The following is a 20,504-nucleotide window of genomic DNA, read 5'->3' on the forward strand; positions in this document are numbered from 1 at the left end:
ATGCAAAACTCCCTTAAAGACTTAGAAAATCATAAGATAACTGAATTAAATATTATTTTCTACTTTGTAAATTCACAAAACAATTTAACATAATTCCCACGGGTTTTTATGGCAAGACTTGAACTCTACTCTAGACAGCCTGGGTAGAATAATAAAGGAACTTATTTTACAACTAAAAATACAACTTTGAATATTCCTTATTGACTGTGTCTTTAAAACATGCTGTCCATTCAACACGTGCACCAGTGGTAGGAAAGATTCTATTGACACCTGTCTGGGCATGTGGGTATACATCACCAGATGTTGCCAGTCATCAACAATGCCTGCATCTCAAACTGATTCTGAAGTTGTGGGCTTTACAGTGCTGTCATAAACTCACTGCATAACATTTAAGTGTTTTTATAGGAATGTCTTATATGTACATTATGCTCTGTTTGTTCTGTTACAGAAAGCATCTTCCATTTTTTGTGACTATATGAGCCAGTAGATCCCACAATAGAGTTTGGAGTTGGTTAAAGTTTCTGTCTGAACATTTATCAGACCCCAAACTTCGTTGTGGGTGTTGAGAACAGCCAGAATGTCCTGACCTTGGTAATACTTCTGTTCAAACTACCTTACTTCCTTTCTGAGGTTGTTTCATCCCTTTAGGAACCTGTTAATGCGTTATGCAAAACCGCAAGCATGGTGGTTCAACCTTACAGGTGTTTCTAAAGAGAAAAAAAATATTTAAAATTACTGTTTTGGACTTCATTTTATTTGTCATCTTTTATGAACAAATTACGAAATATACTTCATTCACAAATTGGAAATATTTACAATTTCTTTACAACAAGGCATTGTTGAGGTTTTGATTTATGGCGTTCTTAGAGCATTCTGTCTTTCAAAACAAAGACATTGGTGTTGTTTTCAGCACACTGTTCATTTACACTCTGCATGTGAAATGGGAGCATTTTGGAGGAATAATTTGCACTGTTTTTTTAATACAATCTACTGGGCAAAATGAGGCTGGATGCATTTGCAATGTGGGGAGGAGGGCTGTGCATATGCATTGCTGGTACCATGCCACGTGATCTGAAACCATCATGTTACATCAGATGCTGCTAACTGGGGAGGACAAGAAGATTGCCCTGAGCCATCCTTCCTCTGCCCTCTTCCATCTCTTCAGGAATCCTGTGACTGGGCTAAATGTGGTCCAGTTGTCCAGTTGAATTATTTCATTATTTTTTTCTGTTTTTTGAGTCTTCATGAGAAAAGTCTTGAGAAGTCCATCAAAAAAACAAACAAACAAAAAAAAACAAAAACAAAAACAAGAGTAGCCAGAAAGTGAATAAATATTGTATATCCGCAAAATGTTTAGAAGACAAATTTTGAATGTTTCTAAAAGGGAAATGCAACTGTGCTGTTCTGCAGTTGTGACTGGAGTCATAAAAGCTAAGATACTTCCATTTTCTCAATTTCTTGGAGTAAATTTTCTTTTTCCTGAAGAAAATTCTAAAACCACTTCATTCCATGTAACTTTAAAAAACCCTTTAGTATACACTTCCATTATAAATCAGATGTGGGCCGCCATTGCTTAGGTTGTCTGTCATTTCCTGCAACAAGAATAGAAAACATTGATTAAAACTAAAATTAATTTATGATGTTTGAAATTTAGTTAGCTAAGGTTGCAATACCTAACAAACTCTGAATGTTTTGCATTCAGAAAAACTTTACATTTTTTATTTGGCTTCATAAATGTCACTGTAAAAGAAAGTAATCACATTTCTTCCTACATAAATTAAGTACATTTGAAGGCTGCTAGACTCATTGACACTGATTGAGTCGGACATTACTCTCAGACCACATACACAGCATTGATGGCATCCGTGCAAGTTTTGTGATGTTGTCCTTTAAAATGCCTCAACTTAAACTTGTGTAGTAATCTACAAAGGAAAAAGATGGTAATTAAGTCTTCATTTCTGTTCAAACCTTTTTCCCATGCTGACATATTACAAACAGATGCCATTTGATGCTGGCTGGGACAGACATTTAGGCATGAAGGTCTAGATCCAAATAGGATCTAAGGGTTTTGACGCCTGAGTGGAGGCTGCTTGCCTTGGGATGGGACTGATTTTGGTTTTCCCTTAATATGCCAGACTACAATTTTAGCAGTTCAGCAGTTGCTGCTCAAGTGGCAGATGAGTCATCCCAAAGTAAGCTGACCTGCTCATGAGTCAGAATCCTAAGGCACCTAAAACAAGATTTGTTTGGAGTTAGATTTTCTAAATCTCAGATTGCAGTCCAAACAATGCCTACTTAGCAGCTGTGTAAGCCTGCAGATGACTACATTCATTAAGCACTTCTCTGACCTTCAAGGCTGCAAAGCCATGTGGAGTTTATGCTCAGAACTGCCTAATTTTAAGCAGTCCTAAGCTTTTTTTCTTTTTTTCTTTTTTTTTTTTTCCCCTCACCAAATTGAATCAGGATGCAAACATAAAGTGATCTGCTGCTTATGTCCAATGACAGATCCCAGAGAACATCCAACTATGCCAAGAAGAATAGTCATGAATAAAAATGCAGTTTTGGCTATTCTTTTTAGAATTCAGGTAGATGAGGTAGAGTTGCCACTGTTATGCTAATTCTAAATTTTTTGCTTGAGAACCAATAGCTCTTTTCTGCATGGGAAGATTAAAATTAACCTCTTCTACCTCATAGGTACAGTTGGAGGAAATGTTGAAGAAAAGGGATGTGGTTTTCACCATTCTTGTGGAGGTTTCTATGAAGAAAGTAAAGCAAGATTCATTGGGTTAAAAAGACAGGAAAGGACAGAAAGAAAAACTCTAACTCTATAGCATCAAGGCTGAGATACTTGGTAAAGAGAAGGAAATTATAGGGCCTGGCCTTTATTTCCAGTTTTCCCCTTTCTTACTTCTCCCCTTATTTCCTCCACAATATTTCATTTATAAATAACTAGGGATACAGAGACCAAAATTCAGTTTCATATTAAGAGGAAGCGCTGGTGCCTCCTCTCTCAGGTTTTACCACCTACATTTTAAAATAGATCACAGGACTTAATTGTTCCCTGCACTTTTTTCTGAACGAAGGGACATGCTATTCTTCTCTACAAAGTAAGCTTAGGGCCATCAAACCAAATAGACTTGCCAATCAATAATCTGTAATCAAGCACAAGCTTCAAAGAAAAGAAGGCATGTAAACTTTCTGAGCATTTTCTATCACCCAACTCTTCATTTGGCAGGTGATGGTGCTGGATGCTTTCTCATGGTGTCTTATTCTTCTTATGAACTGAAGAGGAAACTGATGCATGCCTAACATTGAACTTGGGATTCCTGTCTGGAGACTGCCTGCTCTGAAACAAGGCACTGCAGCTGTCAGTTTGTAAGTGCCTAAATGCTTTGTGGGTTCTAACCTGAAGGTATTGGTCAGCTGGGAAAGGGAACAAGAATACCAAACCATGTAATATTAACTCTCAATTAGCCACAAGTAAAAGGTACTACTCTGTTGGAAGGCAAGCCACGACTGAGTGACAAAGTGTATGATTCCTTTTGTCACTTTCATCACTTGAATCCTCCGCAGACATTAACTGTTAGAATACCACCTTAATATCAGAAAATATTGAAAATAATTTATTTTCCCCAATATTTATATCCTCAAAAATAAAAGTATTAATAAATTAAAAAAAAAATATGTTTCTGAATTCAAGAAATGAAGGAGCACACGGGTTAGAAGCAGAGTGAGTTAATGGTGGCAACATCCAAACCGGAGAATTTGGATGTCTGTAACTAGGGTGAATATTTTAAATACTCAACTTACTTCCAAATTGCAGCATTCACCACGTAGAATTATGTCACCACCTGGAAGCACTGTTCCCGACTCAGAGAGATGTCACAGCATCAGCCAACTTTGATTAGCTGAAGCTATGACTTCCTCTTAGAGGTGGCACTTCCTGAAGTGACATAACAACATGGTAGCTCCCTAGTGTTCAGCGTACCTTGGAGGTAACTCTGGTGCCGGGGGAACCACCGGGCAGCTGGGCAGGTCGGTTATTTCAATACCCCTCAATCTCTAATATAAATATAACAATTATACAATAAATATAGCACAAATAAATGCACATGCAGTACATGTCTATATTACTGTATACCAGTATAAATATACAAAATATTCTTATATATAAAACACTTTACAACTATTTTTATAAATTAGGGCCTAATTTGACATAACTTTTTATGTTGTTAAGTTGCCTTCGTTATTTTTTAAGGGCATGCCTTGAGCATGCACTCAGAGCCGCCAGCAGCAGGCGGTCCCACACAGGCTGTAGGCCTGAGAAGTCCCAGATCAGGTCATCTATGCATGCATACTTAATCCTACAAGACACACGCAGTGAGTCCACCAGTGGTGCTCATCCCGCATTCACCCAAGATAGATGGGCATCTGGCAGTCCTCACAGCTAGGTGTGCAAAACCTCAACAGGCAAAGAAATGGGGCAGTGATCTACTGCTGTGTATGGTCATCTCCTGCCCAAAGTGACAGGGCAGGGCTTACATTTTGAAGCATTTTTCTTGCCAAGCCATTTCTTTTGTCTGTACCTTTTTCTCTCAGATGGGCTTCCTTCATTTTAAAATGAGAGGGAGAAATTTATTTTTTCACTAGATTTTAGGTTGCTGTTGTAACCTATACTAAATACGTTTTTTAAATGTATTTAAAACATTTTCTAAAGTGAATTCATTATATATTTCTAATTGTCTCATTTCATTTAAAAAAATAGAATAGTGACAAGTAATTTTTACATAATGGACAATTAGTTGCTCTATTGTGTTTTATTGGAGAATCTTAAAACATGCTACACTGAATAAATTTATCCTTTGCTTTTCAGAGGTCTCAGTAATTAAACTTAACTGTAATGTAAACTGGCACATGGCAGTTTAGGTGGGCAGTCTGCATGACTTTTATTCATTTCTCTAGTCATTGCTCAAATGAAAAACACTGGATACTAAACCAAGACGTAAAGAACGGGGTGTCAGTAAATATCTTACTCCTTGAAAATTAATCACATCCCTAACTCTCAAGAAGCTGATTTCAATAATTTTATTTATTTATTTATTTATTGTCCCTGTGTGCTTAACTTTGAGATCTTAAATTTCAGCACCTAAGCATGGACTGAGACACCATGGTAAACTTCATTTTAACAGAGAAAGGAAATAAATGCTCAGTGCTGCTGCAGATCAGACCGGTTTCATTTACATGTCTAAATATGCCTTAGGTGCTTAGGTTTAGTCTTCTAGGTTTTTTAGCTGCGGATTTTGTGTTTAAATAACCTACTTTATAAGCTGAGTACTTGTGAGAGGAAGAAATTGATTAAATCCTGGAAGCATGCAATGATGTTACAGAAAGCATTCTGTGCTTTTTCACAGTACAATACATGATAATCTATATTAATAAGGCTTCCAATTATTTATGAAGTGCTATATTTAGCAACTAAACCCCTTGATAGCTATACAATGGAATTATGTTGAAAATGGATGTACTTCATTGAAATGGATGTACTGCAAATATACAGTACCTAAAAATAGCCCCATATAACGCAATACAATAAAGCTCACACAGAATGGCAGTTTCATTTCCCAGAAACTCTTTCTCATATATAACTAAAAATTGAATACACCCATTGCCAGTTGTATACATTAAGACATACAGTAGCTTTTTTTAAGGGAAGCAGAACAAATAAAAAAGACACACAACTCACTTTTTCTGCCATTTCATGGGAGTGATGCAATGAATGTTCTCTTTCTGAGAACATACGCCTTTGTTCATAGCTGGCTAGCCGACAAGTGAGCCATGAAGAAAGGGTGCAACCACCAATTCCAATGCATGCAAGAGACATGGAGGCAAGATGCAAAGAATAGAGAGCAGATGACTTCTTTGTCAGAGCACGAAGAAATTGAAAATTTAAAATTCCTCCGATAAGTCCACAGATGCAACAGGCAGAAAAAAGGATCATCTGTCAGGAAAGACAAGAGAGGTTATGTCACAGTAACATTTCTCAGAGACAGATTCATTCATATAAAAAATTTGACTAACCATAACTCAGTACTTTGATAGCATCACAGATTGCAAAGAACTTCACTGACATTAATTTTTTAACTCCCACTGGTCCCACGGGACTCTGAGGGAATACAATACCCTCTGGTGTCCAAGAGTTAAGATTGATGTTGCATGTAAGATAAAGTTACGTAGAATTAGTTGCCTGTGTTAAAAACTAGACAATGTAAGGACTATTAGGACACAAATCTTCTGATTTCCAACGTTTAATTCAAAACAACAACATGACAATGTGTCATAATTTTCTATTGGGCGGTTTCTCACTAATTCTCAGGAGTGAATGCCTCATGTATTTGCAGTGAGTTTCTCTTGCTTTATGTAACAACCAACTGTGCCTCTTGTTCAGTTCTAGTTTGTTCAGTCTGATAGCAAATTGGAGACTTCCTACAGCTTTTGTGGGTCTTCAAACATGCTGAAGGTGAGTGTGCTGGACAAAGAAGCAACAGAATCAACCACAAATCTATGCAGCTTTACAGAAGGTCAGTGTGGACTAAATTTTTTTGCTTTATTATTATTAATAATAATAATGTGGTTAAAATGTTTCTGGAAACTTTAGAAGGAAGTGAAACAGGCTGCAATTAATGAGACATGTTTAAAGACCTCATCGCTTTAATCACAAAGATGCCATCTCTGGTTCAGGATATCCTTGAGCCACAAATCACATGAGGCTGAAAGACCTTATTGCTAAATGATTGCCTTATTCACTTCCCTAGATGCTGCTGGTCTGACAGACATTTGTCTAGATGGACCTTTGATGTGACTCAGTATGGTTTTGTATATATGCTTCTGTTGTGGAAACAATTTATGGAGCCTCACAGACTGCTTCTGTACACAGCTGAGATGAGAATTTTGTCAGTGAAGTGGCATTCACTCTGCAGTCCACTAGCAAGTCACTATTACATGAGACCAGCAGAACAGACAGCTTTTAGAAACTGAGTATGGTCTATATGCTTTAAGAAATGAGGCTGCAATTGTAACAGGGTTTAGGGTAATTCATTGATATTTGAAAATAATAAGAGAGAGATGTTGATTCCCTTCACACTTACAGTTATTTTACATGGCTTACATTTGTGCATGGCACGATAACCAAGCTGACTGAGGATTAAAGCCAGACATTATAACTTACAATAAGATCAAGTCTTTAACATAAAGACAAAATTCTGCAGTGATTTGTGTTGCAATCACACCATTTTGCTGCAGTCAGAAAAATGACTATACTTCTTACTCTTAGAAGAAACAGAAGATATCCATCATCATTTTAAAACTGTCTTTTTCATTATTCTGATTGTAAAAAGAACCATGAACAGTGAACAATATCTAAAATCAAACTTGTTCAGCAACCTCATTGAGTTGGTAGCCCAGTCATGCCACACTTTACAGAAATGGTTTCCTGAAGGAAAGAAGATACAATCCACTGCTGAGGATCTCTTTCTTGACTTGTCATTGATTTATGTGAAGAGGTTTTCCATCCAGACAGGGATAAATTTGGATATATGGCTTAAATTGGCATGACCTAAATAGGGCATTTCAGAAATGCTTTGTGTTGCCTGATGAACCCAAAGTGCTGATTGTTTTCTTTGGACTGCTGGCTTGCAATATTTAGTGATTTTTTAGCAGAAACACTTGGACACAGTTTGTGCTAAGTAAAGTGTTCAACTTAGATAAGTATGCCTTTCAAATACTTGTGTGTTATAAGTGTATTGGAAAAACTTACAACAAGTCCAGATTTTTTTTTGGCGCACAATATTCCACATATGCCACAAAGCAGAAACTGAAAAGGAAAAACAAACAAACAATTATTTCATCATTAAGGTCTCAAGTTTAAATCCTGCTGTGTTGCTTTAGTGGTGACCACAACAGTAAGCTAGGCAATGGTTATAGTTGTTGTCAGCATTTTTATTACAAACCTTATGACTCAGGAAGTTATACCTCAGCCATAAACTTATACAAGAAGAAACTAGATTGGGAAGGCAGACTGAGGATGATTAGTCATAAAAATAGAAAAAAGTAGAGAAAGAAAGCAGGCCTACTTTTAAACTGCTTGAATAAACAAAATATGAAAAAAAAAAAACATAATTGTGCCAGATAAAGATGTCTTTATACTTTTTTTTTTTTTTAAATAATTTATTTTATTAGAAAATAAGTTTAGTAAGGTAGTAATCAGTGATCCAAATCCTACTTCATCTACTTTCAATCCTACCTAATGCCGTAATCCTTCAGTGTGAACCACTGAGGGATTGTGTATGGACTGTTGTCCTCAAAACAGTGGACCTCAAGGCAAGAATGCAGGTCAGTCAGCTCTGTGGGTGCAAATGTAAATACCAAGTACATCTGTTGATGTGGCTACAGTGAACATGCAGGAAAAAACTGTTGCAGAGTCTGGATAGCACACTCTGCAAGAGATCGTGTGAAGGGATCTGTCCTTTTTCATGTAGTTCCCTTTCACAAACTGATCTGTCAGTCGTGACATCAAGTATTAGGCAAGAAGTGATTAAAACACAAAACAAAAGAAAACATACAACCCCATACCAGCTCTTATGAATAAAACTTAATGTGTTGTAGTGACCTGTGTCAAAGACAAAGATGTTCTCTGATGTCTCTATTTCCTCATACAAGTTCAATGAGGGAAACAGGGAACAGCCCCTGAGAGAGCAATCGTGGTAGGAACTACACGAATTGTATGAAAGCAATAAGGCCTTCTCCAGGTGTCTGCAATACTGTCAAAAGGTTCCTTCAATACCTCATAAACTCCATTGTTAAGAAAACTATGCTACTTATTTTCAGTAAAGCTGAAAACCAAACACCCCTACTGGAAAGTAATTTTGTAGTTTTAAGGCTGGATTTTTCCACATCCTTTTTGCACTGAGGTGGTGTTTCTAGTAAAAAGCTTTAGCTGTCCTTGATTTAGGATTAAGTCACAGAACAGGCTTGGCTATTACATAAGAGAAAAAAAATATTAAGCAGTTTCTCAGTATTGTTCAGGGTCCCTATGATATATTACATATGTACATAATTTGCTTACCAGAATGTTGCAACTTCAGTATCCCAGTTGAAGAGCTGCTTTACTACACAGTTTATCTCCCTTTAGCCAAAGTTGTTTGTGCATGTAGCTAGGCATAAGCCTCGAGATGTATTTTTACTCTGAGTTAGGCCATTGAATCAGTTCCCCACAGTTAATATATTTTCATTTTATACATTATTTACCTCTATACTAAGCATGGGATGTGAATTTAATACCAATCTAATCATGTAAATGGCTGGGTCATGGCACTGAATAGCTCAGGACATGTACTGCACAGCTGGTAATTGCTACTAGAGCTCACCAGTTGGAATAATAATAATAAAATCAAATGAACATGAAGGGCTCCCTCTGCCCCTTTCCCATAGGTAGGGAAGATTTCAACTAATAACTATCACACCTGCTTTGTATGTTATTACTCAAGCTTTCTGTGAAGTTTTAATATTTCACTCCCAATTCTGTCCTTGCTTCAACTCAAGCCATGCTTCAGGTTTTGATATGTAGTGCTTTCCATTTTTCAACATTCATGCAGAAAGCTCGAAAAATTATTTATTTGGAACATCACTGTAATTAAGTTTTATTCAGTCAGTCTTGATAAAGCAGACTAATAATATCATTTCTCTCTGTAGTGATTGAATAGGATTAAAAGGAAAAAAATGTATAAAGAAAATCTTATGAGTTTTAGGAAGTTTATGTAAAGGATCTGGAAGATACCATCAAAAGCAGTTTCAACTTATAACAAGTGTACCTTAACTAGATTAAAAATAAAATGTTGTACATTTCCAAAGATGTGTTTCTGATAATTTCCCTTCCAAACTAAAAGAATACGTCACTCATTTTTTTATTTTTTATTTTTAAAAAGAATTGCCTGTTAAAATAAATTGATTTTTTTATCGTTAATTTCAATTGGAGAAGACTTTCTGTTTCCATTGTATTCTATCCAGAAGGTAAAAATAGGACAGTCTGTGATGAACATGCTATATTAGTCTTGCACATGACCAAAGGAGAAACAAGGAAATTACAGGTTCCCTTAGCATTAGAACCCACCCATTTGGGCAGTTTTACCATTCTTTATTGTTTTTCAAGGATGGGACATACAGTCTTCCAAATCACCATTATACGGTGCCAGATGCTTATGTTACCAAGGATACTTTCCTGTTGAAATCCAAAGAATAGTGAATAAGCTGATCTGCAAGACCTAAGATACTGGCTTCCATAAAGTAAGGAGTGACCCTGTTATTCCATAGACATTAAAGTATCAGAAGGGATTACCTGGAGTAATATTTTATTGCATCAGGGTCTGTATTTTCTATACATCTCTGCATATCTACTCTCTCTCTCTCTCTCTCTCTCTCTCCACACACAGGAAATAAGGTGCCCTGTAGTTAAAGAACTCAACAGAGACATCAGACAAATTGAATTTTCCTAGTTTTTACACATTCTTCTCTGTGAGCTTCCAAAGGTTATGCCAAATTTTTATAATTCATATGACTACAAGACAAGAAAGTTATAAAACTGGATGCACTACTGTTCATGAAGGCACTAAAAATCTTGGAATCAAAACATTTTGGCAGTAGCAAAGGGTCAGTATTATTGTGTTTTTTTTTTTTTTTGAGATAACAGTGTGTCACACTCACACAGTAAAGGCTTGCCCAAAAAACTGTATGGTTATTTGTTTATGACAGCAGGCATTTTGCTATTAAAACCAATGGATGAATTTGAACCAGTGTCAGGAAATTAAACCACATGCCATGCTTTGAAAATGCTTATCTCTCTCTTCTAAGGCTGTAGAAGATTCTGATCCACTGGAAACAATGGAAACCTGCTTTACAAAGAGAATATTCGCATTACCTGGGGCATGAAGACGCTGCTCATGCAGAGTTGTCTTACCCAGGCTTCTCAATATACAGAGCTCTAGAAAGGCTGTGAAGTCATGGGACATTGGGGAGTTTTAGGTTGGATGTTAGAAAGAACTTCTTTACCGAAAGGGTTGTTAGACATTGGAACAGGCTGCCTAGGGAAGTGGTGGAGTCACCATCCCTGGAAGTCTTTAAAAGATGTTTAGATGTAGAGCTTAGGGATATGGTTTAGTGGGGACTGTTAGCGTTAGGTCAGAGGTTGGACTCGATGATCTTGAGGTCTCTTCCAACCTAGAAATTCTGTGATTCTGTGATCATTGACTCTGATCATATGACTCTGATCATTACTTTTTGATAGATCAGCCAGTGGCTCAGGATATTAATGAATTTTAATTAATGAATATTAAAATTAACGAATATTTATTTATTTATTGGTAGTGCTATAGTAATTTTCTATAACATTTCTGGGGTTCTGAAGCTATGGTCAACAGTAGTGAAAAGTAGATGGGAGAAGCTACACTCACTTTTTGTACCAATAAAAGGTTGTGAGTATGCATCAGACTGAAAAGGAATTTCCTGTGTTCTGGTTTATTTTTTAATTTTGAGTTCTTCTCTTTTATAGTACTGCCAACTGGAATACAGCCATCAGGGGCTCTGCTGTCTTGCCACTCCCTGTCTATTTTTGGCTATTTTGAAAGACTTTGTCATGTCAATATACCATTACTATTTAAACTTGACTTTTAACAGTTGAGATACTTTTGGCTGCATTATACCCATGACTAATACTGCCATGCTGAGGTTCACTCCTTTTTGGATAATCATTGGTTATACTCCACTGATTTTTACTAATCTCTTGGACTCTTTAAATATGGTAAAATTTTCTATGTCAAACTTGAAGTAAATTAAGGCAAACACTCTTACATTAAATACAGTAAATCAAGAGTGGAAAAGAAATATACCATTGAAGACTGAAGATCAAATGTTCAAGTGTTCAAAACTTATGCTGAGAATAAGGCTAGAACATTTCATGAAGGATAAGCTAAATGAATAAGCTCTCCAAAATGCACTAGGAGTTAGAGAGGGACTTGTTGAAGCTATGTTTCACTGTTAGATTTTTTTTTTCTTTTGTGATTATGATTCATCAGAAAATTCTTAAGAAGCTAAAAGATCAACATCTCACTTAAAAACAAAACAAAACAAACAAACAAACAAAAAACCCCAAACAACTACATATATCACTATTTGCGAGTAATTCCTTTTTTTTTTTCTGGGGTAACTTTTGGTTGCAGATGTATTCATACCTCCTATGATACATGCTATTTCATGTCAAGACTATCACAGAGAGGCAGGAACTGAATATATCACCTGATAATGGGAACAGAACCTCTCTTGGATGATGGGTTAAAAAATAATAATTAAAAAAATGTTACAAAGCACAAAAGCCTCTTAGACTGCTTTTGAAACTCAGTGGACTGTGAGTGTCTCTGTCCCCCTTCCAGGAAGATTTTCCAGGAACCTAGCAGAGTCAAAGTCCTCCTGTTAGTGTGAGTGTGATTGCAAAGTGATGCATTAGTGTCTATTTGCTTGTGGACCCTTTGCCATTCACACTGTGTCTGTGCCTGCCTTTGTTCAATATATGCACATTTGGCCTGTTGAACTTTGGAATAAAGAATCAAAGACCTCCCAGAAAAAGAGAATGTTTATTTTGAGCCTGCTTTAATTTTTTATATTAAGTACGGTCTTGAAACAAAACCTCAGATCCAAACACCCAGAAATTTTGGTAAGGAGGCTGAAATCTCAATTTAGAGTCAAGTTTTGTGGTTTGGATCCATCCCTATTTCATATTTGCTGAAACAGAAAACTTGGCTTCATTCACTTTCTCCTGGAAAAAAAAGAGGACTTTCTTAATTGTATTATGAAAAAAAAAAATCAGAAAATAAAAACAAAAACAAAAACAGTTTCAGTTGTATTTGCAGAGAGCCAAATTTGTTGGTTTCCATCATGCAGAAGAAAATGAACTGTTTTTATGCTGTATATTAAACCTAGGAATTCTTTATTTTTATTTTTTATTTTATTTTATTTTTTAGGAGGCAAAAAGGCAAAAGTAATAGTGTAATTCCCTTGAGAAAATGAAAACTGTCTATGGGAACTCTTTCTGGAGAGACTGAAGAAAATATTAGAGAAAACCATTGAATATAAGGACAATTTGATTGCCAGTTATTATTCATGACAAAGAAACTCAGAATACACCCATTGTATAGAGAGCCCTCCAGCATTCCAGGTCATCCATATGTATTTGATGAAATAGAGGAAGGGAGATTATTCCAAATCTGAGTTGGATTAGTGTTTCCTTTCATATGTTTCTAGGCCTTCAAAGATACTTTAAAAATGGGAAGAGCTTTTCAGAAGAACTTGGGGAAATTTAGAAGTGGGTCTCTGGACCTGTCATAGGTGGTTCACAAAACCCCTGGCTATCTGGAAAAACACTCAACTTCTCAGTGCAAAAGAAGAGTATTACTTGTTTAGGATTTACTTTAGAATAACAAGCAGTAAATAATGTTTAATTATCCTATTTTGTATTAAATACTTAGAGCATGATTGCTTGTTTCTTGAAAACTAACAAATTAAGAATAATTTGCAGTAGGTGAACTAGAGTCTTAAAAAAACATTTTAACATATGCTTAAGTCAATCTATATTCAGCAGATTCTCTTAAATACAAATCAGGCACTAGAAGTCTGCTTGAACAGGCCAGCTTGAAGAACGGCATGTGCTTCTGGAAGGTCTGAATGATAAAGAAAACCTGCTGAAAGACTCCCCAGCTCTGGTGAATTGTCCTGGTTCCACATAAGGCAAGCAGCTGCCACGCTTGGTACATCCTCCTTCGTGTACAGAACAGAACGCTCTCCAGTTTCTACCGAGCTCACTGACAGTGCTGAAATTAATTTCATTAGGAGCAGGAGCCAGCCAGAAATATGGCCAGTTTGATGAAAATTCAATGCACATGTTAAAATAAAGTAGGATCACATCTGCATTTTGTCTGCATGCTGAACAATAATGTGGGTTTTTTTGTGCGTGTTCCTTTGAAAAAAATAATTTGACCGTTCTTTTCCAAAAGAAACTTGGCAGCAGTAAAAACTAGATGTAAAAAAATGAATGTTTTAAAATTTTAGGCCACCAACATTGATTTAACAGTCCAAAATAATAGTCTTGCTCTGGGAGAGTTCCCTACTGACTGAACCTTAAGACTTCCCTTCAAGTACTGTATTAAAAAAAAAAAAAAAAAAAGTTGAAATTGACTGTTACAAGCGACATCTTGGAGCATATTTCTGATACCAAACTATAAATGCTGATTTTTCATGGGCAGGAAGAATTCCATACTGCTATGATCACAAATAAAGGGAATAGTAACTCTGCTCCTACAGACAGACAGACAGACAGACAGATAAACATCCAGAGAATGCACATCAGTTAAACACATTTAGATATTTGTCTTTATAAGGGAAGAGACTATCATTCTTGAGGGGCATAACCAGAAGTGAATCATCAGGTATTTCTCTTCTAAGTAAAAATAGATGACATGCTTGACTAAGCACGTGGCTTTTGTCTCATTCTCTTTCTTTCTTGCTGTGAGGGTCTTGTTTATAGCAATAATTTATTCACCACTGCAGAATAAACGAGAACTAGAGCCATATACATATGTGTGTGTAAATATATAGACACTAATCATAGTGACTAATATGTTCCAAATATAAATGGGAGAGTATGTGGCCATTGAAAAAATATCAGTGAATATGTTTTGAAAGATTATGTTCTGATTTTTTCTTTGGATAAAATCCTTTCCAACAGATGGCTGTCATTCTTGCTGTGTTGTGGTAGTGGTTCAACATGCTCATGAGCTAGATCATTTCTATGGTACCTCACATAGTTGAATTGGAACAATAGATTTCAAAACTATATCTCAGTTTCTGGTTACAGAAATCTGGGAGACACTGATAATAGCCTGTGGAGTAGATCATAATGCAATCATAACAAAACATAAAGAAAATCCAGAAAGCAACAACATATCCATCTTAAGATATTCTTGAATTATATATTATTTTTTAACCTAGTAGCCATGGAAATTTTTTAAAAGACTGCATATGATATGAAAGAAATCAGTCAGTTGTCTCCACATGTTCTAGATAATTTAAGAAGTCATTCTCACCTTCAGCTATTTTCTTTTGGCTACTTTTTAAACAACTCGTAGCATCTTAATCTAGCTCAAATCCAATGAGAACAACAAATGTTTTCCCATTTCCATGCAGTTTTGATATAGACATTCCCTAGGTTTTCCATTTCTTCACTGTTGTCTACTCCACTTTCTGTGGCTTGCTCATGTATAATGCAGAGCATTCAATGATCAGAGCATTTCAGCCCATGCTTAACTTCACTTGTATCTCTAATCCCATGGGTGGGATTCACATCCTTAAAGTCAGTTATGCTAGTAAATTATCTGGCTGAAAGATGACAATGAAAAAAGAAAAAAAAAGTAAACTCTTAAAAAGAAAGCTAACATATCAAATAGAAGCCATCATAGGGAGGCAAGTATAGCAGATAGAATGTGCATGATTTTAAGATTCCCAAATGTTAAGAATCCAGGTTAGGGTTTCCATGGTGATGCTATCTTCATCTATTTCCTTATGAACTTGGGCCTTTGCTGAGTTCCACCCACTTAAGTAAAGAGTAAAATAGGGTCAAAAGTTTTTAGAATATTTCCAAATAAATTACTAGAGGAGACATGACACTGTTCAACTTAACTACAGTGTTTTGCATCCCAACATGTCAAAGAAGCAGTTTTTTCCTTTAATTCTATTTTTATTTTCCTCATTGTTTATTTCTCAAGGTGAAACTTTGATTCAAGAATGTGAATCGGATATATATATATGATATATATAGATGGTATATATATATATCATATATATGATATGATATATATATATCATATATATAATATATATAATATATGATATATATATATATGATATGATATATAATATGTATCATATATATAATATATATAATATATATATAGTGCATACGTATTGTTTAATACAGCCAACATGAGCTCAGTGTAGGATCCAGTGGGCAGAAAGGTGGGCTATGCCATTTCCACAGCATCATATTCTGAGGATTGTGCAAACAAATCTTTCTCCAATCATTTTACTTTGGACACATTTATTCATGGCCCTAAACATCCCTGGAGACAAGTAGGTCCGTGGCCCTTTTCTTATCCTGTCTTAACCGCCAGTTCTCTAGACAGAAGAACACAACCTTACAGACAGTTTGAACTGCTGGAGTGGTACAAAAAGGAAGCCACAAAGGTGAATTTGATCAAAGTTCAACACAAAGTAAGTAAACCTTTATAACGGTGTCACTCCAGTCTGTGCTGTGCTGTGATTTCTCATTTCCTCAACTACATGAAAAATAAGATACGTGCTTTCACAGTACAGTTTTTGTGTGTCCTCTCTCTGCCTACCCAGTGTGTTGTTGTTTGCTCAGTTTCTAACAGTTGATGCTGACTCTGGTTGTGGGCATCCTCCACCCACCTGTTACACATTCAAACAAGTCCCTTCAGTTTCCTTTCCATGGCTCTGCACACATATGGGGAGAATTTCCTATAAACATCTGCAAAATCACTTAATTGTTCTCTGTCTTACTCCTCTCTAAAACTCTACCTACAGACAGCTCAAAATCAGCCAGACTGCTGGTGTGTTAATGCAACCACCTGTTATACCAATCAATTTTGCTTTGCTGTTTCTTTATCTCCTTTAATCCTGCATCTGTCTCTTGCTTTGCTTGTAAAGTCCTTGGAACCAACATCTGATGTAATAGGATCTTAATCTTTGACTAGGATAAACTATGTGGAGTAACAAAAAAACATAAAAAAGAATGAAGCAGTTGTGCAGGAAATGTGCATTGTCATGAAATGGGATCAGCTGTGATTGCATTGTCACAAAATGCAATCACTGCATAGAAATCAGATCGCACTGACTGGTCAGGATTCTCTGATTTCACTGAAGCCCAGGATATTATCCTCTGTCATTAAATCCTCGGATAGACACATGTTTTAAAGTAATCTTTTTCTTCATCAGCAATGATCAGCAACCTCCTCCTTTGAACTGATTTTGATAATAGCATTATCTGCTGGCCAGTGTCCTATATTATCATGTCTTCATTCTCCTATCTCGCCTACCTGTTCTGCAGTGCAGAATCATGTGTTTATGTACTGCTACAGATATTTATGACTGTTGTCAATAATTAATAATTATTGACAGTGAGAATATTACACGAAGCACTTTGTCAGAATGAATCTGTAAATTATAGGAGTTAAGCTGATGAATAACCAAGAGTTTGTTGCATTTAACATCTTATCTCAAGCAATACAAATAATGCTTTTAGAAATATTGCTGTTTGATCCAAGCTGGCCAAAACAGCTTTGGAGTTCAAAAATGCCCACTCATGTTTAGGTTGAATATTCGATTTTTCCTTCTCTTTGTTTCATAAATATAAATAACCATCTGGAGGAAAATGCTTCCTAGAAACATGTTTATCTCAAACTGAAAAAAATAAAGGTTTTTGAGAAGTGAGAAATGCTCAATGATATGAACATGTTTCTGCTGTGTTATGAACCTGTTCCTTCTATTAACCCATTATTGGTGTTATTTATTTATTTATTTAAAATTCATTTTACTAGAAGCTCAGGATGCCCAGATCGTGAGAACATTTCTTTCATTTTCTTGCCCATTTCCTTTTCCTTTTTTTTTTTTTTTTTTTCCTCCAAAGGCTCAAAGCTCAGCTGACAAAGCCTTGACATTCATTATTTTAAAACACCCTTTAACAGTCTAGTCATAAGGTACAGGGCTGTTCTTTTTTAAAAGCAGAGCTCCTAGTCGATTGAAAGATTACAAGCTATGGCCCAGGCTCCTTAATGCTGGAAGCATTCGAGGCATCGGGCTTCCCCAGGTGTGAGAAGGGGTTCACGGAAAGTTCAATCATTTACATCAAAATCAAAACAAGGTAAAAAGCGAGCAAGAAGGGGTCCCCCGTATCCCGCCACCCACACGCGGCTCTCTCCCCAGTCCCACGAGCATGCAGACTCTTCCCCATGCACATCGGCAATGGACCCAGCGCGGCTCCCGGCGCAGCATGCACACGCGGAGGGGAAGGCAGGGGAAGGGAGGGAGGGGAGGGTGCCTTCGCACGGTCTGATCATCACCATAAAGAGTTAAAGAGAGAGTGAAATGGCTAACGTACACACACCCCGCTCCATACCGGAGAAGAGTCTCCCAGCTGAGGTTTATGCTCTGTGAGGACCAGGCTGAAACTGACCGCCCCCACGGCCACGCTGGACACCCCTAACCCTATCTCCAGCACGGAGAGCACCAGGAGGCTCCCGATGATCTGGCTGCTGGTGCACATCCTCCCTCGGTCATCCTTCCTTCGCGATCAGCCGGCGAAACCGCGCATCCTCCTTCTCCTCCGCCGCTCCGGCGGCCCTAAAGTGGCCCCCCAAACTTTTCTTCCTTCGCCGGCAGCCTGGGCGGAGCGGCGCATCCGCGGCCGCCGGGGATGCCGAGGGGCGGCGGGGCGGCCCCGGCCCCGCGCAGCAAACGCGCAACGAGCCCGGCAACGAGCCCGGCGGCGACGCGGAGCTCTCCAAGGTGCCGGGCCGGCGGCGGGCACGGGGACAGGGCGCCGCCGGCGGCCGGCTGGGCAGCGCGGCGGTATGCAGCACCGCGCCGCTCAGGGGCTGCGCCTCCTCCAGAAGAGTCGACCTTGGCTCATCGCCTCCTGCGCTCTCATTGAAATGACCTCACTGGGATTTTTTTTTTTTATTATTCCTTTTTTTTTTTTTTTTTCTTTTCCTTAACCTCCCCTCTCCCCTCCTCCCCCTCTTCTCTTTTCCCGGGTTGGGGAGTGTGGGGGCCCACCCCGGCGATATTTATGTATGAATCTGGACCCAATGCACGGGCGAGGCGCTACGGCAGCCCCGCCCCAGGGCCACAAGGCACGGCACCTGCCTCCCGTCCTGCCCCCGGTATCCCGCACACCTCCTCCGGCCCGAGCCCACCGGGCTGCGGTGGGACGTGGGAGCCCCCAGGCAGCGTGTCCCTAAAAGGCGAGCCCCCTCCATGGCATGTGCACAGGCTTCCCTCCTCCCAGGCTCTGCTGTCAGGATACAGGAGGAAGTCTATCTTCCCTTTGTATTAGCAAAAGAGCTGGAGGCTGGCAGGTCTCAGCCCTGCAAAACTCTCGGTTCTCTTCCAAAGCACTGCTGCCAAAATAGGCAACGTCTGTAGCCAGTCCTGTCACTCTGACAACGGCTAGAACTGTGTTGGTCCTAATGCAAATGACCAGCAAAGCAAAATACAGCAAGAGATCCAGAGCCACTTCTTGAGACATCCTGGATTCCTTGGTATCAATCTTTATTTCTGCTGCTCAGGTCCAGGGAATGCCACTATGCTGTTTTAAAACCCAGATGTGCTGCACAACATGGGAACACATAACAGTGATTCTGGAACCTTGGCTCTCCTAAATATGGATAACCAACCTGTGAACTATTAGCCTTAACAGGGCAAAAGTGCCGCTTAAGCAATTCTATCCCCAAAACATCAACATCATGCAGGATTTAGCTAATTTTCTCTATACACATTCCAAATTTTTCTTTATTCTCTTGGGAGTTATTCCTTTTTGCAAAAATCTGTAATTTTTAACTTGGAAAATCCTACATCCAGGCATCAGAATCCAGAAGGGTAGTCTGGGCATAACCACTGCTCTGATGGTGCAGTCTGGAGGCTAGAGCATAAAATATCAGGGTTGTGACTGGACTTTGTTCTTTGGACACCAAAACCTGTGTCTTATGTTTTGAAAAGACATTCATTGAATCACTGTCGTGAGACAGAACACTAATGTGCAGGAGAATATGCAATACTTGTATACTACACACACTTGAGAAGGTCAGATTCACCAATACAGGCCAGAGTTTAGACCTGATTTATATAAATCTTACATACTTAATTGTTCTGAGTGCAGTTAGGTTGTGATCAAAGTCTGTCACCCTCAGCTATGTTCTATTGGTATCTAAGAGGGAAATAAAGGGGTCCTAAGATAAGATTTTCGTTTTTTTCTAGTTTAACACTTTAACTGTTTCATATTTTCTCACACTTTTCCCAGTTCACAGAAGCAGAACAGGTGACCACATCTGTACGCGTAGCCCATGCTTATCAAGTAATCCAGCTTTATAGTTAAAGCTCTATTGTCCCCTTTTCATTGCTTCTGTTTTAAATGGTACCTGACATCTCTTATCATTAAAAATCAAGGCACAGCATAAAAGATCCTAAGCTACTATATTTATGTGGGAGGGTGGAGAAAGCACAGATTTTCAAGTACCCACATGGGTGTAGGAAGGTGTTTCTGCAATGACAGTATCCTTATTATGTCAGATTGTTATAAACGTTAAAGTGTGCTAAGGTGCAATGGTTATACT

At 37.9% G+C, this 20,504-nt stretch overlaps 1 protein-coding gene across 6 annotated transcripts; it reads right to left on the reverse strand.

The window, feature by feature from the left end:
* Positions 1-732: 732 nt before the first annotated feature.
* TMEM196 (transmembrane protein 196) lies at positions 733-19,091 on the reverse strand. 6 transcript variants are annotated; one of them, XM_068674148.1, is made up of 5 exons: positions 19,069-19,091; positions 7,814-7,870; positions 5,744-5,998; positions 3,989-4,062; positions 733-1,592 (listed from the first exon to the last, which is right to left on the reverse strand). In XM_068674148.1, exons 3-5 carry the CDS (start codon positions 5,996-5,998, stop codon positions 1,586-1,588), a joined length of 336 nt encoding a protein of 111 aa, XP_068530249.1. In that variant the 5' UTR covers positions 7,814-7,870; positions 19,069-19,091; the 3' UTR covers positions 733-1,585. The 6 variants fall into 6 exon arrangements, with proteins under 6 accessions (XP_068530249.1, XP_068530245.1, XP_068530244.1 ...); XM_068674144.1 differs by lacking the exon at positions 19,069-19,091 and adding an exon at positions 18,278-18,874; XM_068674143.1 differs by lacking the exon at positions 19,069-19,091 and adding an exon at positions 18,272-18,873.
* Between the last annotated feature and the right edge of the window lie 1,413 nt (positions 19,092-20,504).

Source organism: Anas acuta, chromosome 2, assembly GCF_963932015.1.
Source record: "Anas acuta chromosome 2, bAnaAcu1.1, whole genome shotgun sequence".
Lineage (NCBI taxonomy): Eukaryota > Metazoa > Chordata > Aves > Anseriformes > Anatidae > Anas > Anas acuta.